Source organism: Prionailurus bengalensis, chromosome E4 (genome assembly GCF_016509475.1).
Source record: "Prionailurus bengalensis isolate Pbe53 chromosome E4, Fcat_Pben_1.1_paternal_pri, whole genome shotgun sequence".
In the NCBI taxonomy this organism is placed as follows: Eukaryota; Metazoa; Chordata; class Mammalia; order Carnivora; family Felidae; genus Prionailurus; species Prionailurus bengalensis.
This window is the reverse complement of record NC_057360.1, coordinates 56,960,525-56,984,710: the sequence shown is the minus strand read 5'-3', so window position 1 is coordinate 56,984,710 and position 24,186 is coordinate 56,960,525. Positions and strand designations below refer to the sequence as shown.

Sequence of the window (24,186 nt, the reverse complement as noted above, 5' to 3'; positions counted from 1 at the left end):
CTCAGACTCACAAACAATGAGATCATGACCTGAGTGGAAGTTGGATGCTCAACCAACTGAGCCACCCGAGTGCCCCTGTACTGCCTTTTTGAATGGCAATTGGCAATATCTGTCACCATTTCACTTTTGACCTGCAATTCTGCATCGGGGAAACTATCCTGTGAGCTTCAGTCTCACGGGAGCACAATGATGAATGTACGGGGAAGCTCTTCTAACCAACCTCTACATAACCCATTGCTGAATTCAACAGTGTTCTCTGTCTCCCCATAAAACCTGAGGGTACACTGAGCCCTCAGAGCAGAAGGCTACTCTCTGACACCTGCAGACTTCCCTTCTCACCTGTTGAGTTTACAGTCATGTTTATCCTTAAACTTATTCAAGCCAGTTGTACTCGTTTTGTATTACATAATTATAAAGACCAGCATATGTTTAAAATGGTAAATTTTGTTATATACCTATTTTACTACAATAAATGATCTGACTTAAGTCTCAAAGTTATTGCGAAAATCAAATGAGACTGTATAGGTAAAAGATTTCTCGGGGCACCTGGGTGGCTCAGTCCGTTAAGCATCCGACTTCAGCTCAGGTCATGATCTCACTGTCCGTGAGTTCAAGACCTGCGTTGGGCTCTGTGCTGACGACTCGGAGCCTGGAGCCTGTTTCAGATTCTGTGTCTCCCTCTCTCTCTCTGCCCCTTCCCCACTCATGCTCTGTCTGTCAAAAATAAATAAGCATTTAAAAAAAAGTTTAAAAAAAAGATTTCTCAAACTAGAACTCCTGTAATGGTAGCCATTTGTTGATATTCTCCGATGAGTTGTTGTTGTTGTTGTTTTTTAATGGAAATTATTGTTTCTACTCATAAAAGTTTGGGAGTTACAGAAGAGCACACAGAAACAAAAATGGTTCACTGACTACTCTCTTCCCAAAACCAATGCGTTTTTTTTAATGCAAAGGTAACTGCTTTTATGAAAATCAAGCTGAATGCTCTAAAGAGTCCAGTAAAGAAAAATCTCCAAAACACAAAACAAACTGCTGTTAAATCAGGTGAAGATAAAACAAGTGCATAGTAGTGGAGAAAATATCATTTAAAAATTATAAGAATTCTGCAGTTAGAATGTGTCTCCGTTTGGGGGCGCCTGGGTCGCTCAGTCGGCTGAGCGTGTCCGACTTTGGCTCAGGTCATGATCTCAGGTTTGTGAGTTCCAGCCCCGCATCGGGCTCTGTGCTGACAGCTCGGAGCCTGGAGCCTGCTTTGGATTCTCTGTCCCCCTCTCTCTCTCTGTCCCTTCCCCACTGTGCTCTCTCTCTCTCTCTCTCTAAGCGAATAAACATTACAAAAAAAAAAAATCTCATAAATGTTTAAAAAAAAAAAAAAGGTAAAAGCTAGTGGCCATTTCGCAGAGAGCCCCACTGCCACTGCGAGCAGAAGTGCAGGTGTCGCGGATGTCCTGAAGCCACTCCTCGAACAACTGGGGTTCGAGGTTAAGCAGTCGCTGGCCGCCGCAGGGCGATATTACTATCTAACATTACTACTAACATTTTAAGAGTGAAGCATACATACAAAGAGGACTGGAAGACCCCTGAAATCAGAATGAACCTTTAAAAGTAGACACACCCCTCGCTGTGACCCGAGGCGACATGGGCCGCCGGAAAGTTCAGGGAAAACACGGAGAAACGGAGTTACCCTGCAGGTCCGGAGTCTCCCGCGGTCGTGGGAGCAGCTGTTCTGCGCCTGCGCCGAATTTCCCGCATGCTCAGTAGCTGCAGTAGGTTGTCCTGCATCCGCCAACGTACGACCTATTGCCGGGGAGAAGGCCAGGTACTGGAAGCTACCAGGGACCTGTTGCTTGATAGCTTTTAGTTGTTGTTGTCACCCTTCCAAGTGTCTTTCGTCTAGCTTTGTTCCAGGCTTGTCACTGTAAGTTTCTCCCCTGCGAGTCAGAGCAAGGGCCTTGGGCAGATCTGAATCATTTATTGGTCCCTTAACTCCACCCCTTTGCAGAGATATAAGGAGATTTCAGGGATTTATGTTAAAAAAAAGAAAAGAAAAGATTGCGGGAATCAGATTGCCTCTCCAGACATTCCAATTTCGGACCTAGATTCTTGAGTGTCAACAATTTGATTGTTTGATTTGTTTTCGTGCTCTGGGATCTTTTCATGGCAATATATTGTAGAAATGGCAAGGCAAACCTAGACAGTGGGTTCGTTAGAGACTGCCTTACGCCTAAAATTAAATTTCGTTAAAATAGCACACATTCTTCCTACTGTCTTTGCTGCATACTTATAGACTTGCTTGATTTATTCGGGTTTTCCTGAAAATATAATTGCTAGTTCGAAAGATGTGTACGTTTTATTTTTAGTAAGCTTTTCAAAACCACTATGCATCCTTGCTAACAGTGCTCTGGAGGATGTTCCCTCACAGGCTAGCCCACATTGGTCATATTTATCCATGCCAGTCTTACACATGAACAATCATCTTTTGCTGTTTTAATTTGCATTTCTTTCATAATTAGTGAGGTTGAGCATTTCATGTAATTAACTAATGGCCATTGCTTTTCGTTTTCTAGGAATAGACTGTGTCCTTTGCTCATTTTTCTACTGGATTATTTATCTTTAACATGATGATGTAAAAAGCCCTCTACATAACCAAAGTTAACTCAGATGTCTAGGCTGTGATACAATTTTTTTTTTCTCATTTTGTCACTCATCTGCTTTGTGGTAAACTGGCTACATAGATATTTTAATTTTTATGCAGTCAAATTTGTCAATGTTCTTTTATAGATTGTTAGTTTTTCTCATGTTTAAAAGTCCTTTACCAAATTTATAAAATATTTAATACAGTTTTATTTTCATACTTTTATGGTTCATTCTTTACTTCTAAAATCATGCATTGATCTGGAGTATATATTTGATACAAAGAATGCAGAAAGTTTTAACTTTTAAAAAGATTAGTAATTGTTCTTGACATTTTTTTGCACAATTAACTTTCCCTTGTGATTTGAAATACCACCTGTAGTATCTATTTCTGGAATTTAATTCTGCCCAGGACTAAACTCTTTAATTACTATAGTTTTATATCGTATTTTGATAACTGGTAAAGAGTGTATCTCTGCTTGTTGTTCTTTTTTCAGAATTTGCTCTGTCGTGCTCATATTTTAATTTTTCCAGATGCCTTTGCACCTGGCATCATTTGATCAGGTTTCAAAAGATATATAATCTTTGTATTTTGATTGGGAACTCATCATTCATTTAAAAAAATTTTTTAATGTTTGGGCAGGGAGAGCGGGAGACACAGAATCCAAAGCAGCCTCCAGGCTCTGGGCTGTCGTTACAGAGCCCAACATGGGGCTCGAACTCATGGACTATGAGATCATGACTTGAGCCAAAGTGGGATGTTTAACCGACTGCCAGCCAGGCGCACCATCATCATTCGTTTTTGGATCCTAATCCTCATGTGCTCACCACCTTTATATCGATTCAAGGTACATTTCCCAGGCTATCAGAGGAAATGGATCATTTGATTCCTGTTGTGTTTATCCTTCCAAGTTAGCCCTATTGGCAACTGTAAAGATTTCTTAAAGAGTGGGATGTTGGGTTGATAGCCTTAACTGGCATGCAACCTTTTTCATACATACTCTAAGCCTCAAACTCCAAATGTTATGAAAAAGAATCTGTACTGTGATTCAGGGTTATCATATTACATTGATTACATATTATCATACTACATATTACATTGACCCCAGGGTCAAAATAATGTTGCAGAAGTTATAGGGATTGTTTCGCCCTTAACACTGCCCTGATGTCTCTGCAGGATAGCCAGTAATGAGGACAATTATTACAATAATGGTTAGCCAGTATCATTTAGTGCTTACTTTGTGCCAGGAACTGTTACAAGTGCTTTGCATGCAATCCTCATTTAATAATTACAGCAACCCTATGCTATAGATGATATTGTTAGCTCCGTTTTACAGCTAGAGGCACAGAAAATTAAGTGGCTTTCCAGAGATCAGACAGCTAACATATGCCAGAGCCAGGATTTGAAGACTGGCAGTGAGCTCCAGTGCCTGTGCCTTTAGCTACCTCATGATGTTTTGAGTAAGCTTTCAGAAAGACGTGTTCACAAAAGGCAGTGTTTTAGGACCCAGAAGGTATAAAACTGGTAGAGAAGGAAGTACGGTGTGTGTAATTTGACCTGCTATAAGGAAGTTAGCAACTTGCAGGTAGCTTTTCAGACTTGCTCTGGCGCTCCAATACCGTCAACGAGTGATTCTCCAACAGGTGATTCTCGTTTGGGTTCTGGGAGGGAACGCAATGAAAAAGGCTAACAGGAACCTCTTTTACAGATGTGTTTTGATAATGTGATTAGATTAATTTTCTTTATATTAAGGGCCAAAATTGTATTCATTTGTTTAAGAAATATGTACGAATATTAGACAGGGATAATCATTTTATTAATTATGTTTGGATCAAAGTATTTCAGAGAAATTGGTTGGCATATTTTCTTACTTGCCAACTAGAAGTGATTTGCAGGATCTCTTTAAAAATCAAACCTAGGGGCGCCTGGGTGACTCAGTTGGTTAAGCGTCAGACTTAGGCTCAGGTCTTGATCTCAGGGTTCCTGAGTTGGAGCCGCACATGGGGCTCACTGCTGTCAGTGCAGAGCCCGCTTTGGATCCTCTGTCCCCACCCCCCCCACCCCACCCCACCCCCCGCGCCTCCCCCTGCTCATTCTCTCTGTCTCTCAAAAATAAACATAAACAAAATTAAAAACCAAACCATTCTTAGGAAACTGATGTTAGCTTTAAATGGCAGTTCATGTAGTATGCATTTTATGAGGAATGTAGTAAAAAGACAAAGCCTGAAAGCTTGTCTTTATGAAAAAATACTGTGAACTTGGCAAACATAAAGGGAAGTGGTTTATTTAGATATGAAGCCTGATAAGTCTAGAATGATTGCTTAATTAGCTCAAAGGTAAATGATATCTTGAAAAGTTAGAACACTACCACACAGTGAGGGAAAAGGATCTGCCTTTCATAAATGTCATTTTATAGAAGATGGGGACTGAACGAGCACACCAACACATAGTGCCACAACAGCGGTTAAGACATTTGGGCAGTACGTAATTAGTTGCCTGAAGACTACCTTTTCCAGAGTAGAATAAATCAGATAGGTAGCCAGTCATGGATACTAAGGGAGTAGAGGTAAAGTCCACAAAGTATTTGCTGAATTATTTCTCCTGTTTTCAACTTGAGGTGTTCCTGCATGAGTAATTTTCATGAGCAGATTTTCCACATGTAGTACCTAGCATGCCAAGAAAATGGATGTAGTCTGATGATATAATAAGATAAACAGGCTTTAAATACATAGGAGTTTGTTTTATTTTCATCTTAATTCCCGACAGCTACTGGCCACAGGATGGTGTTCATTACCTTACATCGAATTCAATTCTGTTCTCCTTCTGAAGGGTTTCAAACACTTCACTTGTTTTTTGCCTCAAGTATGTTCATAATGCCTGTGAATAAAATGTGGATGACAGGAAAAAGATGTAAAAAAACAGCTTGAAAGCCTCATCAGATCAAACATGCAGTCAGAAATTGGTGGTAGGGTGATGGCTGTTGCCGAACTGAGGTTTATAATGTCTTTTCTGTTCTGTATTGTGTTCCTTTAATGCATTAAAATAATGTTGACCTGATTTGATGGGGGGGGGGGGGGAGGGGATCATCAGGCGGTTCCCTGTAAGCATTCTGAGACAGAGATAAAGCCCAAGAGGTTTATTAGGGAGTGTTCTTGGGATCACTTGTGGGAAGTGGAAAGTAAACAGTGATGCCTTGTGGGGGGTTGGGAGTTGGGCCAGGACAGAGTCCCAGCCAAGGTCTCCGTCAACCTACCGTGCTGGGCATTCAGAAGCTCGGATGAGCCATCAGAGTTAGGGTGGCACCCAGCTGGAGTGTGGAGTGACCTTTAAATCCATCCCCTCTGTTGACCAGTTTCAGGTGAAGTGACTCATCTTAGCAGATAAATTCCCAGAGAAAGGTGGCAGGTAAGGGCCATCTGTTCGTGGCACTCTCAGCAGCTGGGGAAATGTCCTTCAGCCCTGAAGGGAATCTGAATGGTACATTGCAGCCTCAGAACAGTCACCAAAATTGCAGGATTTGTATTTGTATTTTCAAAGAGGAATTTACTTTATCCTAAAGGCTGTTTTTTTCGGCATTTTTCATTGGGCCAGGGGCTATTCTGACACTCATTACTTTTCCACATGATTGGTCTTTACCCCAATTAATTATGTCACTTGTTCTCTTTATCTGGTAACTGACGATGGTAGTAATAAATAACCAGCAGGTTAAATTTTATTTAATCTGTAATGGACTATTCTGTGTTTTTTAGGAACTAATTATCATCACGTGCAGTCCCTCCTCTTTTTAATTACTGCACACATCCATCCACATCCCTTACGCTGTCCATACCTCTCTTGGCACTTACTAGTTTTATGTTACAGGCTTTAGGTTATAATATTTTATCGCCAATCCACCAAAATATTAGCTCCTTGGTGGCAGATGTTTTATCTTATTAGTCTCTGTGGCACCTTCCATGGCCTTTGCACATACATTCATATATCTCATACATACAACCTTTTCACATGCTCATAGGCCTGGGCCAGCTTACCCTATGCTTCAAAATGTACCATCTGCAGAGAGAGAGTGCTATAAAATTTATTGAAAGAATCAATGCTGAAATGGAAGTTTTTCCAAGTCTCTTTTAGGAAATATTTATTAAGGAATCTACACAGTTAGGCACTCAATAAATATGTATTGAGTTGAATTCAAGTAAATAAAACCAGTAGAAAGTAACACAACTTTCTCTTCATTTCCCCCCAGGGCTTATCATGGCTTCCAGTCACACTGTGTTGATGCGGCTGGTGGCCTCGGCGTATTCTGTTGCTCAAAAGGCAGGAACCATAATCAGACGTGTTCTTGCTGAAGGAGACCTGGGTATCGTGGAGAAGGTACTGAAAGTCTCATCTCATTTCATACCAACTTTATTTTTGTTCCTTGAAGTTTAATTTATTTATATTTTTGAGAGAGAAAGTGCGAGCAGGGGAGGGGCAGACAGAGAGGGACAGAGGATCCGCAGCGGGCTCTGTGCTGACAGCAAAAAGCCCGATGTGGGGCTCACGGGGCTCAAACCCATGAACCATGAGACCATGACCTGAGCCAAAGTTGGACAAGTAACCGACGGAACCACACAGGTGGCCCCAAACATTTCACGTTAATTCATGTTTCATGTTAACCAAGAAAAGATCATTGCTGATAGATCATAAGACTCTGCTTCTCTTTTTCTCTAACGATGAACTTCATACAGTTTTAATTCATTGAACGCATCTTCTCAAAAATGTTGTGGAAGAGGAGGACATGAAATCATACTTATCTGGGGCCCATGGGTGGCTCAGTTGGTTAAGTGTTGGACTCTTGATTTTGGCTCAGGTCATGATCTCACAGTTCATGAGTTCGAGCCCCACGTCGGGCTCTGCACTGACAGCGGGGAGCCTGCTTGGGATTTCCTCTCTTCCTCTCTCTCTACCCCTCTCCCACTGGTGTGCATGTGTGCTGTTTCAAAAATAAATAAACATTAAAAAAAAAGAAATCATACTTACCAAATTTATCAAAAAATGAACCTAGTAAGAGTAGTTAATATATTGGTTAGTTAATATATTGGATCACAGAATAAGTATTCAAAAAGTTACAAACACTGAGAGAAGAGGGCCAAGTCCAACAGGATATTATATTGGGAATAATTATAAGGTCCCAAAGTATTAATGTTCAAGGAATAAGAAGTAAATCTGATTTATAATTGTTTGAAAAAGAGGTTTTAGTTGACAACATACTGAGTGATAAATCAGCAATGTAATTCGGCAACTTTCAGAAGGCTACTAATCTCACTGCCTTTTTTATAAAGTGTTTTTACTGTTATGAAAAATAGGAAATAAAGAAAAATAGCAAAAATAAAGAAAAGTTATCCATCACACCACCACTGCCAATACTTATGATCATTTCTTTTCAGATAGTTTCCTTACGGCATCGCTTATTTTTACATTGATTTTATATTGTCATTGTATTAGATGTACCACATTGTAGCCTGTAGCTCAGAAGTAATGGAAAAACAGTATTCAAGTTAGGAAAAAGGTAATAATCGCACTGTCCTCTTTACCGGTCAGACGCTTCGAGTACTTTGTATCTACTTGTTGACACCTCATTTTAAAAGAGGAAGGGCAGAATTAAATTTGTCACACAAAGTATTGAGTGCCAGATGAGGTCTGGCCCTATGTCAGTAGAAAGAGCAGGAAGTATTATCCTGGAGAAGAAAAGAATTGGGATAGCTTTCCTCGTATACTTCATGGCCGTCAGTGTGTCTTTTCTCTAGAGAGCAGTGTCCAGACTTGATTGCTGTATGTTGTCTCCAAATTTAACAAATCTTTTCAAAGTGTCAGCAGATATTTCTAGAGCGGCTACCATGTGCCAGACACAATTCTTTAGGAAATAAAACAAAGATCTTTGTCTCTGTGGCCCTATATTATACAGTTACTTTGCATTGAGATGACGAGCAGACTTCAGTGTGGCATAAGAGTCTTTGATTTTCATGATCGTTCCTTGTCTCACTCTCACTCAAAAGTATTATAAAATTTCTACTATTTGAAATAACATAATCCGTAAACCCACCTAACCAGGCATATGTAAATTGCAACATTTCATAATTCTGTGAAAGCAAACTAACAAAAGGTTGTAGCTGTCAATTACCAGATTTTCCACTGTCTTTCACTAGAATGACTATCTGACATACGGCTTGAGTGAGAATATTGTAGATGAGCTATACATATCGAATATTATTGCTGTTCATTTTCATATTTTTTATATTTGAGAAATAGGAATTCTTTGTATCATCCTGAGGACCTATTGAATTATTAGGGAAGTAGATCAGTAGACTAGTAGAAGATTAGTGAATAGAAGTTGTAGAAGGATCCGTGTAAGGAATACATTTTAAATAGCTAAAGATAAAGTTTTTAGCTCCGATTGCCTTGGAAAGTTATCAGTTTCCTCTCTCTTCATCTTTTTTAAGTAAAATATTGATGTAGAGGGGCACCTGGGTGGCTCAGTTGGTTAAGCGTCCGACTTCAGCTCAGGTCATGATCTCGCAGTCTGTGACTTCGAGCCCCGCGTCGAGCTCTGTGCTGACGGCTCAGAGCCTGAAGCCTGCTTCGGATTCTGTGTCTCCCTCTCTCTCTGACCCTCCCCCGTTCATGCTCTGTCTCTGTCTGTCTCAAAAATAAATAAACATTAAAAAAAAAAAAAAAGATCGATGTAGAGATCTTATGAAGAGGATTTCTCAATTGGGGGAGAAAATGGTCTAATAATCTAAAAACTCCTTTCCAAACTTTAACCACTATAAATCCCATGAGAAAAACCAAACTGGGAAACTAGGTGACTCCTTTGGTGTTAAGTTCCATGAATCTAAAAGTAGACAGTGTGATTTAAATGATATGGACACTCATGCGTTAGGAGTCAGAGGACAACTTATTTCATACTAGTTCTGCTGAAATTTGCATTCTTTGTTGCAGACCTGTCCCACAGACCTGCAGACCAAAGCTGACCGGTTGGCACAAATGAGTGTATGCTCTTCACTGGCACGGAAATTCCCCAAACTAACAATTATAGGGGAAGAGGTAAGACTTGTGAGAATCTGTGAATTCAATGTTGCGATACAATATGTGTGATGCAGTATGTTTTTAATGACTGTTCCCCATATGGATTTACAATTGCCCCTTAAAGATTTATATACCACTATTCCTATTTCAAAGTGTTGTATCTGGTGTTTTAACACCAAAATGATTTGTCATATTCCTTGGACTTGAAGGAAATGTCTGATTATAAAATATTTTGGTCCATTTTTAGGCAGGTATCTCACTTCTAGACCGTAAAAGATAGTTCCTGTTGTAATAATTAGCAGACAAACTATAAGATGGGATGAGTTCTAGAACTTTGGAATAAAAATGGATTTTGTTATTTCTCGTTTCGTTTTTTGTTTAAAATTAGGCGTATTTGTGCACTTACCCAAAGACTATAACACTGAAAGTGGTGGAGTTTGCCTGTCCTGTGTTTGAGAGGGAGGTATCAGATGTCAGAGCAACTTTACTTAAATATGTTTATAGCACTTAGATATTTTTTTTTTAATTGTTCAGGATAAGAAGGATGGGGTTTTTTGTAGTCAACTTTGCTCAGCCATATATGGTCGTTTTTGCAATTTGATTTGATTTGCTTTACTTTCTACTCGGTTAAACTCTAAACATAAAGGGTAAACAGGAAGCCCTCGTGACCCACGGTGTTGCATTTCTTCTGTTACGAAGACAAAGGCTGCTCTGTAAACACCAAATAGCTTCAGTGACCATCAGTGTTCTCTGCCCTAGGATCTGCCTTCTGAAGAAGTAGATCAAGAACTGATTGAAGATGGTCAGTGGGAGGAGATACTGAAGCAACCGTGCCCATCACAATACAGTGCTATTAAAGAGGAGGATGTATGATCCAGATCATTATTTCGTTCTTTGTCAGCCTTCATGTTGTTGCTCTAGTAAATAAAATTTGCCAGTAATGTTGAGAAGTTGGTAGATATAAAATAGGGCCAACCAGGAACTTGAAATCTTTCAGGGCCAGCATAGAAGTACCAGGCAACCACATGGAATGTATGATCTGTTAAGTTAGGGTTTAGTTTCTTATCCTCTTGGCTTCTTCTCTAAAACTATTATTAAAAATACCTGAAGGAAGAACATCTAATTTGTTAGTAGATTTGGGTAAAACATTCCATTGCTAGAAGGAGATGAAATAGATCCCTACGTTACATGTTTAGAAGGCCATAAAAATCACCTTACTTACTTATTTTGATTTGTTTAACATACATTCGTCAAATACCTACTATGAGTAAGGCACTTTGCTCTGTGATTTGGAGGACAGAAACAAAATGAAACATGGTGTCTTCCATCCGAAATATGTCTCATTCACAAATTCACATCAAGCATTATAGCTCTAGTGGGTAATGGCTACATATCCTGAATCACGTTAAGATCCTAAGGAGAAGGGATTTCTTTTTAATGTACCATCCGTTCATAAAACATTCATTTTTCGTTGCTGTATATTATTGGTATCCTTAAGTTAAAGTCAGACTGTCATTATTTTTTTAAATCAGCATTATATACCAAAGTGAGTACCAGCCACACATTGTTCAAAATATTTTGGGCGCCACTTTAGTTTTCCCTGTATTACCACATAGAGCTCAGTGTGTTCATAGCATTGTGTTTAGCGTTCAGGTGACAGCAAATTTATTAGTTAAGCATCTTGTATTTTAAAAGTCTTTGAGAGAGTGCGAGTTGGGGAGAGGGGCAGAGGGAGAGAGAGAGAGAGAGAGAGAGAGAGAGAGAGAGAACCTTAAGCAAGCTCCACACTTGGCATAGAGCCCACGCGGAGCTTGATCCCACAACCGTGGGATTATGATGTGAGCTGAAATCAAGAGTTGGACGCTCAACCGACTGAGCCACCCAGGCGCCCCACATATTTAAAATTCTTAGGTCAGGGGTGCCTGCGTGGCTCAGTAGGTTAAGCATCCGACTTTGGCTCAGGTCACGATCTCACAGTTCGTGGGTTTGAGCACCCCCTTGGGCTCTGTGCTGACAGCTCAGAACCTGGAGCCTGCTTCAGAGTCTGTGTCTCCTTCTCTCTCTGCCCCTCCCCCATTCGTGTTCTGTCTTTCTCTGTCTCTCAAAGGTAAATAAATGTTAAAACAAAAAATTAAAATTCTTAAATCAGACTTTTCTCCAATTTAAATGGACGTTTTCCATGATTACAAAATATAAGGTTTTTTACTATCATGAAACTGATGACATTAGCTTAAGCAATTCATAGTATAACTTTAAAAATGAAAAAAGTATTTTTAATCTACTTAAACCTATTTTTTAAATGTTGTATGCTTACTTTGGATATTTCTCTTATTTAGCTTGTGGTCTGGGTTGATCCTCTGGACGGGACCAAGGAATACACTGAAGGTTGGTATCTCTTTGGTATTTGTTTCCAACAGCAATAGGTCTAGTAGATGATATTTGGTCGGCAACACTTAATATTTCACCTGCTGCATGAAAACCTGGTATCATATCTCATGTCCATGGCCTGAAGCTATATTTGTGCTCATCCTCGCTGTTATTGTATATCAGTGAGTGTCAAGACAGCGAGGGAGAAAATTCATCTCCTTCAAATACCACCCCCCCCCCCGACCGTCTAACAGCCGCACAATTCTAATGTCCTCCAGTTGAGGATAGCTGACACTAAGCCAGTGTCAACAGTGACAGCGCTGAACCCCCAGCTCTGTTGGGGTAGAAAACAATGTAAAGCCCAGCTGCACTGCTGGGCTGTGCCGCCTCTGCCCTCCCACACCGCTTCCACTCACCCTCCCCTCAACTGTGAGCTGCTTTCTCACTCACAGCCTCACCTTTAAAGATGAGTTTGGAGGGGCGCCTGGGAGGCTCAGTCCGCTAAGCGTCCAACCTTGGCTGAGGTCATGATATCATGGTTCCTGGGTTCAAGCCTCACATCGGACTCTGCGCTGACAGCGAGGAGCCTGCTTTGGACCCTCTGTCTCCCTCTCTCTGCCCTTCCCCCACTTGCTGTCTCTCCCTCAAAATAAATAAATGAACTTAAAAAAATTAGGAAAAAAAATAAAGATGAATTTGGAAACACAGTACAATATTTCTTTGTGAAATTGTCTACAATGAGAAAACTCAGAAAGTAGCAGATTAAAATAAAATGGACAGCATTAAAGTAAAAAGACCATGCTCCGAGTCTTAGGTTTTAGGAGCATAGCATACATACGCTTAGAGTTTTATTTTTGAAATAGAGATCTACATAGGTTTTCCAATACTGGCTCTCAGCTTTATAGCTTAAGAAAAAGAAGATTTCACATCATTATTAGAAAAACTTTCTCTGTCTTTGGATGAGACATACCTGTAGTGAGTCTGCTGCACAGGATACAAATGTACATATGCACACGCAGTACAACTTCTCTATGATCCGTTGAGAAATAGGGAAGCTCTAGATAGCTTAGTAAATATAAGAACGCCCAGATAGATTGTTTAGATCTTGACCCCCACCTCCAGAGAATTTGATTCACCGGCTCTGGGAAGAACCCTGAGAATCAGTGTTAAAAATTATGCCAGTTAAGGGGCACTGGCTGGCTCAGTCAGTAGAGCATGAGACTCTTGATTTCAGGGTCATAAGTTTGAACCCTACGTTGGGCATCAAGCTTACTTTAAAAAACAAACAAACAAAAAAAACCATGCCGGTTAATTCTGATGCTGCTTGACAATGCACAGACCCCACTTGGAGAAATGTTACCTTAGAGACTTGAAATGGAGGTCTAGACAGTAATCCTGGAACAGGGAGTGATCCAGCAGGCAGGAGTGACATGAATGGTGGCAGAAGGTCACAGCAGTTTGACAATAAATGGCTGTGGAGTTATGGCTGGTTTATTCAATTGGTTTACAAATTGTACTAATGAGACCATGCCTATCGATTCAGTTGAGTGGCCGTAGATCCTTCTTCTGTCTCTGGCCAGCTATCTCTTATAATTTGTGCATTTTGCCAGCAGAGGGATTGATCGTGGATGAATCATTACAAATTTCTTACCTTTATTCCAAAAATAACTTGGAGCAGTTGATGTGCTGATGATGCGTTATATGTCATATGAGAAAGTTATATAATTGATATTCATTTCTTCCTCATAGGTCTTCTTGACAACGTGACAGTTCTTATTGGAATTGCTTATGAAGGAAGAGCCATAGCAGGAGTTATTAATCAGCCATATTACAACTACCAGGTATTACTATAAATGATATAAAAATATTTTATTAGATACAGTGTTATATGATTCCTGATGTTATCTAATCCAGTGATTTCTAACTTCATTGTCCATGCAGTTATTAGGGAAGTCAACAAAATACAGATTCCCAGGTCATACCCCAGACCTGTTGAATCAGAACCCCTCAGGGCACCGATACGAGGAATGTATATGTACGTATTTGTGTGTACGGAGGGACACTATGTATATTACATGTACTTTTCTATGTACATCTTATTTGAATGTATGTATGTATACATATGTATACTATGTATATTACATATGTATACTATGTATATACATATGTATACTATGTATATTAGAATGTATGTATGTATACATATGTATACTATGTATATTACATATGTATACTATGTATATACATATGTATACTATGTATATTACATGTACTTTTCTATGTACATCTTATTTGAATACCAAAGTTTGGGAATTACTGACATGGTTCTTGATTAGCTTGGTTATTGAGACACCTGATTTACAGGTGGTTCTTGAAGCATATTGAAGAAATGAACCATTTCAACCGAGAAAAGATGCTAGCCATGTTGTTTTCCAGGGAAAGCTATATAATCCCTAAATTACAGTCAGCATTGATAATAGAACTAGCTATGCTCTTGCACTCATTTCTCCTATTTTGTCTCTCTAATCTGCTTTGACTTTCTATTATGCTCCCAAGAAATTGCCTTCCTTAGAAACAAGAGAGTAATGTAATTCCAAGGCATAAATATACTGTGATGTGAAATCACATTAAATGTTGAAGGAAATTGTTGAAATAAAACAGTTGAGGTATTTGCATTACTGTGACCTTGATAGAACTTGGAGAATCGAAGTGACCAGAGTGGGGACTATTACTTCTGAGTTGCTAGCTTGAGTTTAAGAGCAGGATTAATCTTTGCTTCTAAGAGATTTTTTTCATGTGTATGATCATAACTTTTTATTTATAATTATGTGCCTCTTAAAATTATTTAGCAAAAATAGTTCTGCATTACTGAACAACTCTCTCGTACTACTTTGCTTAAGTGTCTTTTAATTTTTTTAATATGACTTTAACGTTTATACAGTACTATACGCAGACACAAGTTTGTGGTTTTTATGTAAACTTTAAAGTAAGTTAATACCATTACTTAAAAGAGGGGTGTTTAGTTCACAGATGATGTTGTAATGCATGGCACCTTTCATCAAAAGACGATCGCAGTGCTTAGGGGTTGTTGATAGTTTCCATCACTTCTTTCTGAGATTAGAAAACTTGTATTCATTTTCCACAGAACAATGAAAAGCAGAAGTTAAGGGAACACGGGAATGAAGCAAAGGTGAGAAAAAAATAGGTAGGGTTTTGGCTCCACTAGTAGGTAGAAAACAAGGCAGGCTACTTGTGGTACCCAGGTGGCCATTGTCCCTCTTGTGTGTCTGTTCATTTCCTCCTGTCCTGCTTCTCCCACTGCTACCTCTCTCTCCTCCACAGTCCCTTCTGTACTCTCTTTTTCCTCTCATCCTTCACGCTTGCATATGCCTTAAAATTTGTTGCAACAAGTGGAAAAGTTGCCCAGCTCTGTTGATGGTATTCAAGGATGGATATTCAGCTTCAAAGAGTCATCAGTATAAGAATAATTGCTAAAGTGTATCAAGAGCTTACTGTGTGCTGCCAGACTCAAGAGATTCACAGGCTTTATCTCATGTAATACCACAGTCCTATAAGGAAACCTTTATCCTTGTTTTAAAGAAGAAGAAACTCAGGCAAGTAACTTGCCTGTCACGGACAAGATCTGGAGACTGAAACCGAGGTCCAGGCTCTTACCATTACTCTATATTGCCTTCTTGAGCCAGATAGAAGACTTCTAACAATTTGAACTTTAGTATTACTTCTAACAGATACTGAGCCTGGTAAGCACTTAAAGGAAGCAGGGTGGCTTAGTGCAAAGAAACCTAATTGGTCTTTATGTCAGAGATAGCCTCTTAACCATTATGAACTGTAATTAACCATCATGAAGCCTTTGTTACGTCCAGAAAGTTGGTGTGGTGCTTTTGAAGGAGATGGAGAGATCAGGAGCACAGAGGAAGGCTAGCTGGCTGCCTCATGGGATTGCATTATCGCACCCAGGTACCAGATTCCTTGGTCACATCCTCTTTGCCTACATACTCATTTATGGAGTGAATGTGACATTTTAGGAACCAGAATACCCATGTCTGCTCTTTTAGTATGATTTCCTTTCTTTTTCAGAATAAGTGGAGATGAATTGATAAATAAGTTTCTTGAGAGCATGAGATTTATCTCAGCAATCAAACTGAGGCCCAATGAGCACCAGAGCCCATCTGTACTTTTCAGGTTCTAAGACTCTCCTGTGGTATAGATTCAAGAATCTACAGAACAGAGGAAGCGCATGAACATATATTGAACACCAAGTGCTTATTCTTTGGTTCCTCTGTGGCCCCATATGCAGGGAGAGCTATGCACAGACCGCCTTCAGCAGGCAGCCTCTTCAAGCATTGTCTCACCTGAAAAGAGCTGCCTCACCCAGTGACGTGCCCTTTTTCAAGGCAGTCCATTTCCAATGACTGATTATTGCATGAGTATAAATGCCTGGTATCTCCTTCCAATTTTTACCACCCTGAGGGCCATTCTAGCTTCAGAGCTAATCAGCTGAGGCTGTTGTTGGATCTGCATCACAGCTCGGTTTCTCCCTCTGCCCACTCATGTTTCCTTCCCTCCCTTGCACAGGTGTTAACCCCAAGGGTCCTCCCTAACGAACACCCTCCCTAATTCAGAGTCTGCTTCCCACGGAATGCAACCTGCAACATAAGCGCATTTCACTATAACAGCACCCAGGATGCCGCCAGTGGACAAATAAGATGATGTGTTTCAAAGCATTTTGATAAGTAAAATGCAGTATAATTTAGCAATGAAGGATACCAGCTTTGAATACAGATGAGCCTGAGTTTGGTTATGATCTTCCCAGAGTCCTTGGTCAGGTTACTTAATGATTCCACATCTCATATTTCTCATCTGTAAAACAAGGATGGTAATACTTGCTTCATGGAGTTGCTTGGGGGCTTAAATGAAATAATACATGTAAGGCACTTAGTATAGTGTCTGGTATGGTACTTGCTTAGAATTCAGTAACATATATGTCTGTATGTCTCTGGTATATGTTTAGTATATTAACATAACGGTGTTTTGATGACTCTGTGCTAATGATTTTATGCATCAGTTTTACTTTCCATGAAATACAAGTTTTGTTTTTCTGTATAAAGTATATAGCTAAAACAAGGTGTTTGAAAGTTCTTTGAGCTCTGCAAAGGAAAATGCAGGTGCTAAGATTGCATTATCATTGTCATTTTACCACCACAATTGTCAGTAAAAATGTTAACCCTGACCCCATTATCCGTGGCTACTCTTCAGTATCAGCCTATTCAGTTGCCGTGTCCCCATAGCTGCAAAATACATTATCACTATTACTTATTCCCATAGTAACAAGACCCTTGCTGTTCCTTAGATGATGAAAAGTAGTAATCAGCATATGGTGTTTCATTTCCTGGGTACTTCAGTACCTTTTGCAAACAACCATTTTCAAATACAACAACGATATCATTGGCTGATTCAGAGAGAGACATGAATCAGTGTATGATTTTTCCTTGCCTGAGGACTTCAAGGAATAACCATAAGTTCCCTTCAGTGCCTCTTAAACCCAATTATTAGCCAAAACAACAAGAGAATAATCCTCTGATTATCTCAGGAAAATTTCATTGTCGATGATATTGTTCTGGTTCTTTATAACATTATCATATTTTTATTTCAAAAAAATCATGATGCTAACATAGCTCAGCATTCTATTTATGGCTGACATTTTTCTCCAGACTATTACAAGCTTTTCTGTTTCACTCATTTATATAGGCAGGACCAGATGCTGTGTTGGGGAGGACAATCTGGGGAGTTTTAGGTTTAGGTGCCTTTGGGTTTCAGCTGAAAGAAGCGCCTGCTGGAAAACACATCATCACAACCACCCGGTCCCATGGCAGCAAGTTGGTGATGGACTGTGTGGCGGCTATGAACCCTGACGATGTGCTACGAGTGGGAGGAGCAGGAAATAAGGTACAAAAGCGTCTGCCGTCCCGCTGAAATGCAATTGAGTCTTTGACAGAAATCCCAAGCTTTAAAAAAAAAAAAAAGTGAAATCAGGGTTGGGGAGAAAGAATTAGAGATTGTAACTGACCATCAAAGGCACATTTCAGCAACATTTGAATTTTTAAAAAATGTTATGGTTCAAGTCAGTGCTAATAGAAGTCACCAGGATAAGATCCTGTGCCTCTTGCCAGCCCTCCTGTTCTCGAGGACTCTCCGGGGTTACTTCTAGATCTTTTATTCTGCGAACTCCAAGGACGGGCCTGCCTGCCTTTCCTGGATGCTTCCCCCATTCTTTCATCTAGGCTTCCATCCTCCTGAAAAAATTGTGAAATGGAACACAATTTGATCTTCATCCTTCCCAGCCCTGATCTCTTCTCCTCTGATTGCCCCCCTGGATATCATCATCCTGACATCCTTCAGGTATCTCAAAGTCAACATGTCTAGTTGGAGCTCTTCCTTTTCCTTCCTGCCCCATGTGCGTTCCTCCTATTTCCTATCTGCTAAATGGCACCACCATTTTCCTAACTGCTCCAGGCAGACACCTGAAAGTCTTCCTAGACTCCTTCATTCCTCACAGCCTATCTATGTATCTTCTTAATTCCTCCCTAATGTCTCCTCTCGTCCATCTTAACTGCCCCCACCCTACTTGAATCCTATCATCATCCTTCACCCAGACTTTACAGTAGCTTCCAGTGGTCTCTCTGTTCAGTCCCAGTCCTCACATTAACATAGAGCCGTTAAACATGCAAAACCTACCATCTGTCACTCCCTTGCCCCAGACCCTTGGACAACTCCCTGCACCACAATTGAAAATCTAAGCCTATGAGAATGGAATGTAAATTCCTCTATATCTTGTTCCTTGGACACACCCAAGCCTTATCTCACGACATCCCCCCAGCTCAGAAGCTAGTGATACTGCCTGTGGTTCCGGATGCATGTGCGTTGCACACTTGTGTGCCTGGCACAGGAAGGCAAAGAATAAATACTTACCGAACTGAGTGGATTTAATTTTTCTTCACCTACCCTTTGGAAGCAATAATCAACTATTTTTAGATTTTTCAAAAGCACTTACTGGTATGAGGATAAAAATAGGAGTTTAAAAATAATAATATTTTGGAAAAAACTAAAACATTTCAAAGTAAAAATATATTCTTGGTATTCACCAAATATAGTGACAGGTGTGATTTCTCTTTGCCCTTACTTTTATAACCACAAAAATCCCATTACATCTTTTATTCCCAAGGAGCACCATTCTCCTTAGTAACAAAGTCCCCATCCTGCATATTCCCCACTTTTGCTCCTATAAAAAGACCTTGTTAGGCAGTTATTCACTTTTTTTATATATATCAAGGACTTATTTAAGGATCTAATGAAGGCTACAGCCCTTCCTCCCTCAAAAAATATACCTGAAATAGTTCTTGGCCCATAATAAGACTTGACACACAGTTGCTAAATGAAAGGAAAACCGTTTACTTAAAAGTCTCCAGGAAGGTTTAATCAAGTTTGCTGGCGTTCTTGAGCATCAAGAAAAACAATTGAATGTGACCAATTCCTTTCCTTAAAGAATTCACTGAGATTTTCCTCATTCTGTCAGTGTGGCCTCTTCATCTGAATATTTGAAATCTGAATTTTATAGTACTGATTATTTTACAGCATAACCAAAAAATAAGTAAATGACTAATGAAAACTTGATAGCAATTGCTCTTTATAGAGTCATGCAGTTTCTATCAGTGACCTCAGTTTTGTTTGAGAGTTGTAAGAGTTACTAAGATGACAATTTAAAAATTCATATTTTGGCATTAGAAACCGCAATGCACAGGATTCCCAAGACTTCAGAAGCTACTTGTTAGACTAGTCCGCGCTGCATATCTGTTAGGACTTACTACAGTTTATACATTAGCGCACTACTGGCTATTCTTCTATCCTTTATCTAACAATGGTCACTTCCTTACAAGATTGAAAAACTTTCATTTTTCTACAATATGCAATATGTTGATTTTACAGTAAGAGAAAAACAACATAATAAAAAGCAAATTAAATTTATCTGACTAGGACTATGAAGACTGTTCCGATAGACTCGTAGCTTATTAAACCACTTTCCCCCCTCAGGTTACTATATTATTCTATATTCTATAGTATTCTATATGTTTCTCCATAATACTCATATCATTTAAACCTGCTAAAAGCTTTAACCTAGGTTGAGTTGGACAGAGGAATTGAAATATACTTGATAAAAAGCAACTTCTCTTGTTTTTCAATTATTTCATGGTCCAAGGATAATTATTATCTCTAACCTTACAGATTATTCAGCTGATTGAAGGCAAAGCCTCTGCCTATGTATTTGCAAGTCCTGGATGTAAGAAATGGGATACTTGTGCTCCAGAAGTTATTTTACATGCTGTGGGAGGTCAGTCCCTTTTATTTTGGGGAATTACAGTTTTTATAGTTGTTATGTTATGCTAAGATTTAATTTTTCAGTATGTTATTTTACCTAGACTGTGAGGATATAAAAGCTAGAAGGAATCCTAGAGATTAGCCAGTGCAACTCCTGTATTTCATAGAGATAGAAAATAGACTTTCAGTAAATTCCTCTTTCTTTAGTTATTGTTTACCTTTTGGACTTTGATCTATATACAGTTGATTTGATTTGATTTGATTTGATTTGATTTTTTTTTATTTGAGAGGGAGAGTGAGAACAGGGGAGGGGGCAGAGGGGGAGAGAGAGAAAGAGAGATTGAGAGAGAGAGAGAGAAAGAGAGAGAGAGAGAGAGAGAGAGAAAATCTTGAGCAGTCTCCACGCTGATTCAGGGTTCGATCCCACAACCCTGGGATCATGATCTGAGCCAAAATCAAGAGTCAGACACTCACCAATTGTGCCAACCAGGCACCCCTACATACAGTTGATATATTTTTTTAATGTTTTTTTTTGTTTTGTTTTGTTTTTTTTGAGAGAGAGACAGAGCGTGAACAGGGAAGGGGCAAAGAGAGAGAGACACACAGAATCCGAAGGAGGCTCCAGGCTCTGAGCTGTCAGCACAGAGCCCGACGCGGGGCTCAAATTGCAAACCACGAGATCATGACCTGAGCCAAAGTGGGCCACTTAACCAACAGAGCCACCCAGGTGCCCCATATACAGTTGCTTCATTTAAGCCCTTAATGATTTATGGCTTTAATGCTACTAGGGTTTTTTTTTTTTTCCTTGAAAAGCAAAATATTCATCACCATTGTCTTCACTGCAGTTTCATTTAAGCAAATATTGGTAAATATCTTAGTACTAGTGCTTAAGATCATAGAGTTAGAATTTTTTTTTTTTAACCTTTATTTATTTTTGAGACAGAGAGAGACAGAGCATGAACAGGGGAGGGGCAGAGAGAGAGGGAGACACAAAATCCAAAGCAGGCTCCAGGCTCTGAGCTGTCAGCACAGAGCCCGACGTGGGGCTTGAACTCACGACCGTGAGCTCACGACCTGAGCCTAAGTCCGATGCTTAACTGACCAAGCCACCCAGACGCCCCTAGAATTTTTTTTAATCTGACTGAAAATATACTACAAATATATACATAGTAAGATGATTTTTCAATTTCTAATAGACATCAGTTCACTTGTACTCTTGAAACACTTGATTTTTTTCTATAATTTCTCCTAATATATTATCAATATCTCATTAGTATATTACATGACAAGGAAGTTAGATTCATCACAATCCCATCTCTTTAAAGTGTATAATTAAACTGTATTATAACACAATTATATTTGATGAACATACTTCACTTAAACTCTTATTAAATAAAGTATTAATATTCAATGGAAGAATAAAGAAAACACTTCTGAAAATGGGAATCGTTGTGTTGGAGTAGAACCAACAAGAAATATAATCACCTCAGGATAAGAGAAATTGATACTGAGAAATATAAATTAAAAATGCTAAGTGAAATTAGTTTTAATCAGGGAGAAAAATAGTTTATCTTTCAGTTAGTCAAAATTGCTCTGTAGTTTTAAATTCAAGTGAATGAAAACTTAACCTTTCTAGTCACTCATTTATCTTATCCAGAATGAATTGATATTATTGTACAGGGAAGTAAAAGGAACTTAAAAATAGCTAGAAACATAACCATGTGGTCAGCCACTAATGTCGTATTGATGTTTTTTTGCTGTAGGCAAGTTAACCGATATCCATGGAAATGCCCTTCAGTATAACAAGGAAGTAAAGCATATGAACTCCGCAGGCGTCCTGGCCACACTGTGCAATCACAACTACTATGCAAGTCGAGTTCCAGAATCCGTTAAAAGTGCTCTTGTTCCTTAAAGGAAAATCTCATGGACTTAGCTAGGAGAAGAACTTGATTCTCAAAATACTGTACTTTAATTAGATGGAATTAGAGTTCCACTTTATTCGTTGTTGATCAGTGATTTATATTTACTTAGGAGTAGAAAAAGGAATTAAAGAATTTCTTGATTATTCACCCAGACCAGTTGTGACAACTGAAGGGTTTATAAAGTAAGTGTGTTGATGGTTCTTTTCCTCCTTGTATTTGGATAAATGAAAGGAAGGCTTAATTTCAACTCCCTATTCTGGTCAGTTGTATAATCAACATTCCTGTTATTGTGAACAAGATTTCTTGTGGCACAAGTTGTTATCTGAATCTCATTCTTGTTTTTCACAGTAGTTTTAAAAGTTGTCCTTATTCCAGTGATGAATACACTAATACTCCAGGGATGAATACACTAAAATGTCATGTATGTGGATGAAACAGATTTATGGGAAGATTCTTTATAATAAATGAAATCATTTAATTCTAGTTCTTTATGTTCTTTACCATCTTTTAAAAATTTTGAGTAGTATTTGAAAATTACATATTCTCTACTGTGCACATTATTCTTATGGCATCATTGTAATGACTATGGAAATTTAGGTAATTACCTTAGTTTTTTCCAAGGGGAGATTATAACATAAGCTATCAAAATCATTCTGACATTCTGCCCAGATTTTTCTTTTTTAGGTCTCTTTGCAGTGCTTTTAAATACATTTCTCTGTTGTTGGATTAGAGAAAAGTGGTTTAAATTAATGGTTCTCAAACCCAACTACATCACCTAGGAAGCTTTTCAAAAATACGTTCATAGGCTTCATCCCAGCAGTTTTGATTCTATATATTTTTAGAAGGCTCTTCTGTGGACTTTGATAATCATTGAAGTTTAGATAATAACTTCACAGCATCTGTAACATAGCCTGAAGTGTGGCGTCTTGACATTGACACCTTTGACCACTCCAGTCTCTTATAACTCTCTTCTCAGTGATTTTCTTCTTCCCTCTCCAGCCATTCCCACCTAGTCTCCTTTCTTGGTTTCTCTTTGTCTCTCTTCATTTCAATGTCAGTGGGTTCACCAAGATTCTGCTCTGGGTTCTACCTTTTCACTAGATGATCTAATCCACACATATGGCTTCACCTGCTTACCCTTAATTCCAAAATCTTTGTCTAGTTTAGAATTCTCAGGGGCACCTGACTGGCTCAGTCAGTAGAGCATATGATTCTTGATCTGGGAGTTGTGAGTGCAAGCCCCACTTTGGGTGTAGAGCTTACTTTAAAACAACAACAACAATCCTCTCAAATTTTAAATTGCCATGCCCAAAAGCCTGTTTTGGTGTCTCACAGGTATCTGTGAATTACTATGTCTACAAAGCTCTTCATTCTTTCCCATCCCTCCTTAAATTATTTTACCAGTCCTCAAGGTGATTCTAGTAATTGGCCAAATTTGGAAATCGCTTCCTAAATCCGTTTACTTCCCTCTAAGAGTAGAGTTCTCTATCTATAAAGAGGAGACTAAACCTAATTTTCTTAATATGAAATTTATTGTCAAATTGGTTTCCATACAACACCCAGTGCTCATCCCAACAGGTGCCCTCCTCAATGCCCATCGCCCACTTTCCCCTCCCTCCCACCCCCCATCAACCCTCAGTTTATTCTCAGTTAAACCTAATTTAAAAAAAAAAGCCCAAGTGCAATGTGAGGATAACTTCTGAAGCCATTTTCTACAGGCTCCTATTTAAATTTTTTTTAATGTTTATTTAGTTTTGAGAGAGACAGAGACAGAGCATGAGCAGGGGAGGGGCAGAGAGAGAGGGA

The 24,186-nt window shown here is 39.1% G+C and overlaps 1 protein-coding gene across 9 annotated transcripts; it reads left to right on the top strand.

The window, feature by feature from the left end:
* The first annotated feature begins 1,706 nt into the window (after nt 1-1,706).
* On the top strand, nt 1,707-22,863 carry BPNT1 (3'(2'), 5'-bisphosphate nucleotidase 1). Of its 9 annotated transcripts, none has more exons than XR_006295369.1 (10): nt 1,707-1,819; nt 6,876-7,003; nt 9,611-9,715; nt 10,457-10,564; nt 12,034-12,082; nt 13,814-13,905; nt 15,210-15,254; nt 17,834-18,031; nt 18,367-18,484; nt 20,366-20,469. XR_006295369.1 is itself a non-coding variant. In XM_043568216.1 (10 exons), the coding sequence occupies exons 2-10, from the start codon at nt 6,884-6,886 to the stop codon at nt 22,368-22,370; spliced, it is 972 nt and encodes a 323-aa protein (XP_043424151.1). In that variant the 5' UTR covers nt 1,707-1,819; nt 6,876-6,883; the 3' UTR covers nt 22,371-22,863. The 9 variants fall into 9 exon arrangements, 8 of the variants coding, with proteins under 8 accessions (XP_043424151.1, XP_043424155.1, XP_043424157.1 ...); XM_043568216.1 differs by lacking the exon at nt 18,367-18,484 and adding an exon at nt 22,222-22,863 and having other exon boundaries at nt 20,366-20,471; XM_043568218.1 differs by lacking the exon at nt 18,367-18,484 and adding an exon at nt 22,222-22,863 and having other exon boundaries at nt 1,806-1,918; nt 20,366-20,471.
* Nucleotides 22,864-24,186: the final 1,323 nt, after the last annotated feature.

Bases quoted from the DNA above. Each gene is read 5' to 3' on its own strand.
- BPNT1 (XM_043568216.1), top strand. From the start codon at position 6,884: ATGGCTTCCAGTCACACTGTGTTGATGCGGCTGGTGGCCTCGGCGTAT. The intron at 9,716-10,456 runs GTAAGACTTGTG...TCTCTGCCCTAG, and splicing joins TAACAATTATAGGGGAAGAG to GATCTGCCTTCTGAAGAAGT. The intron at 10,565-12,033 runs GTATGATCCAGA...TCTCTTATTTAG, and splicing joins GTGCTATTAAAGAGGAGGAT to CTTGTGGTCTGGGTTGATCC.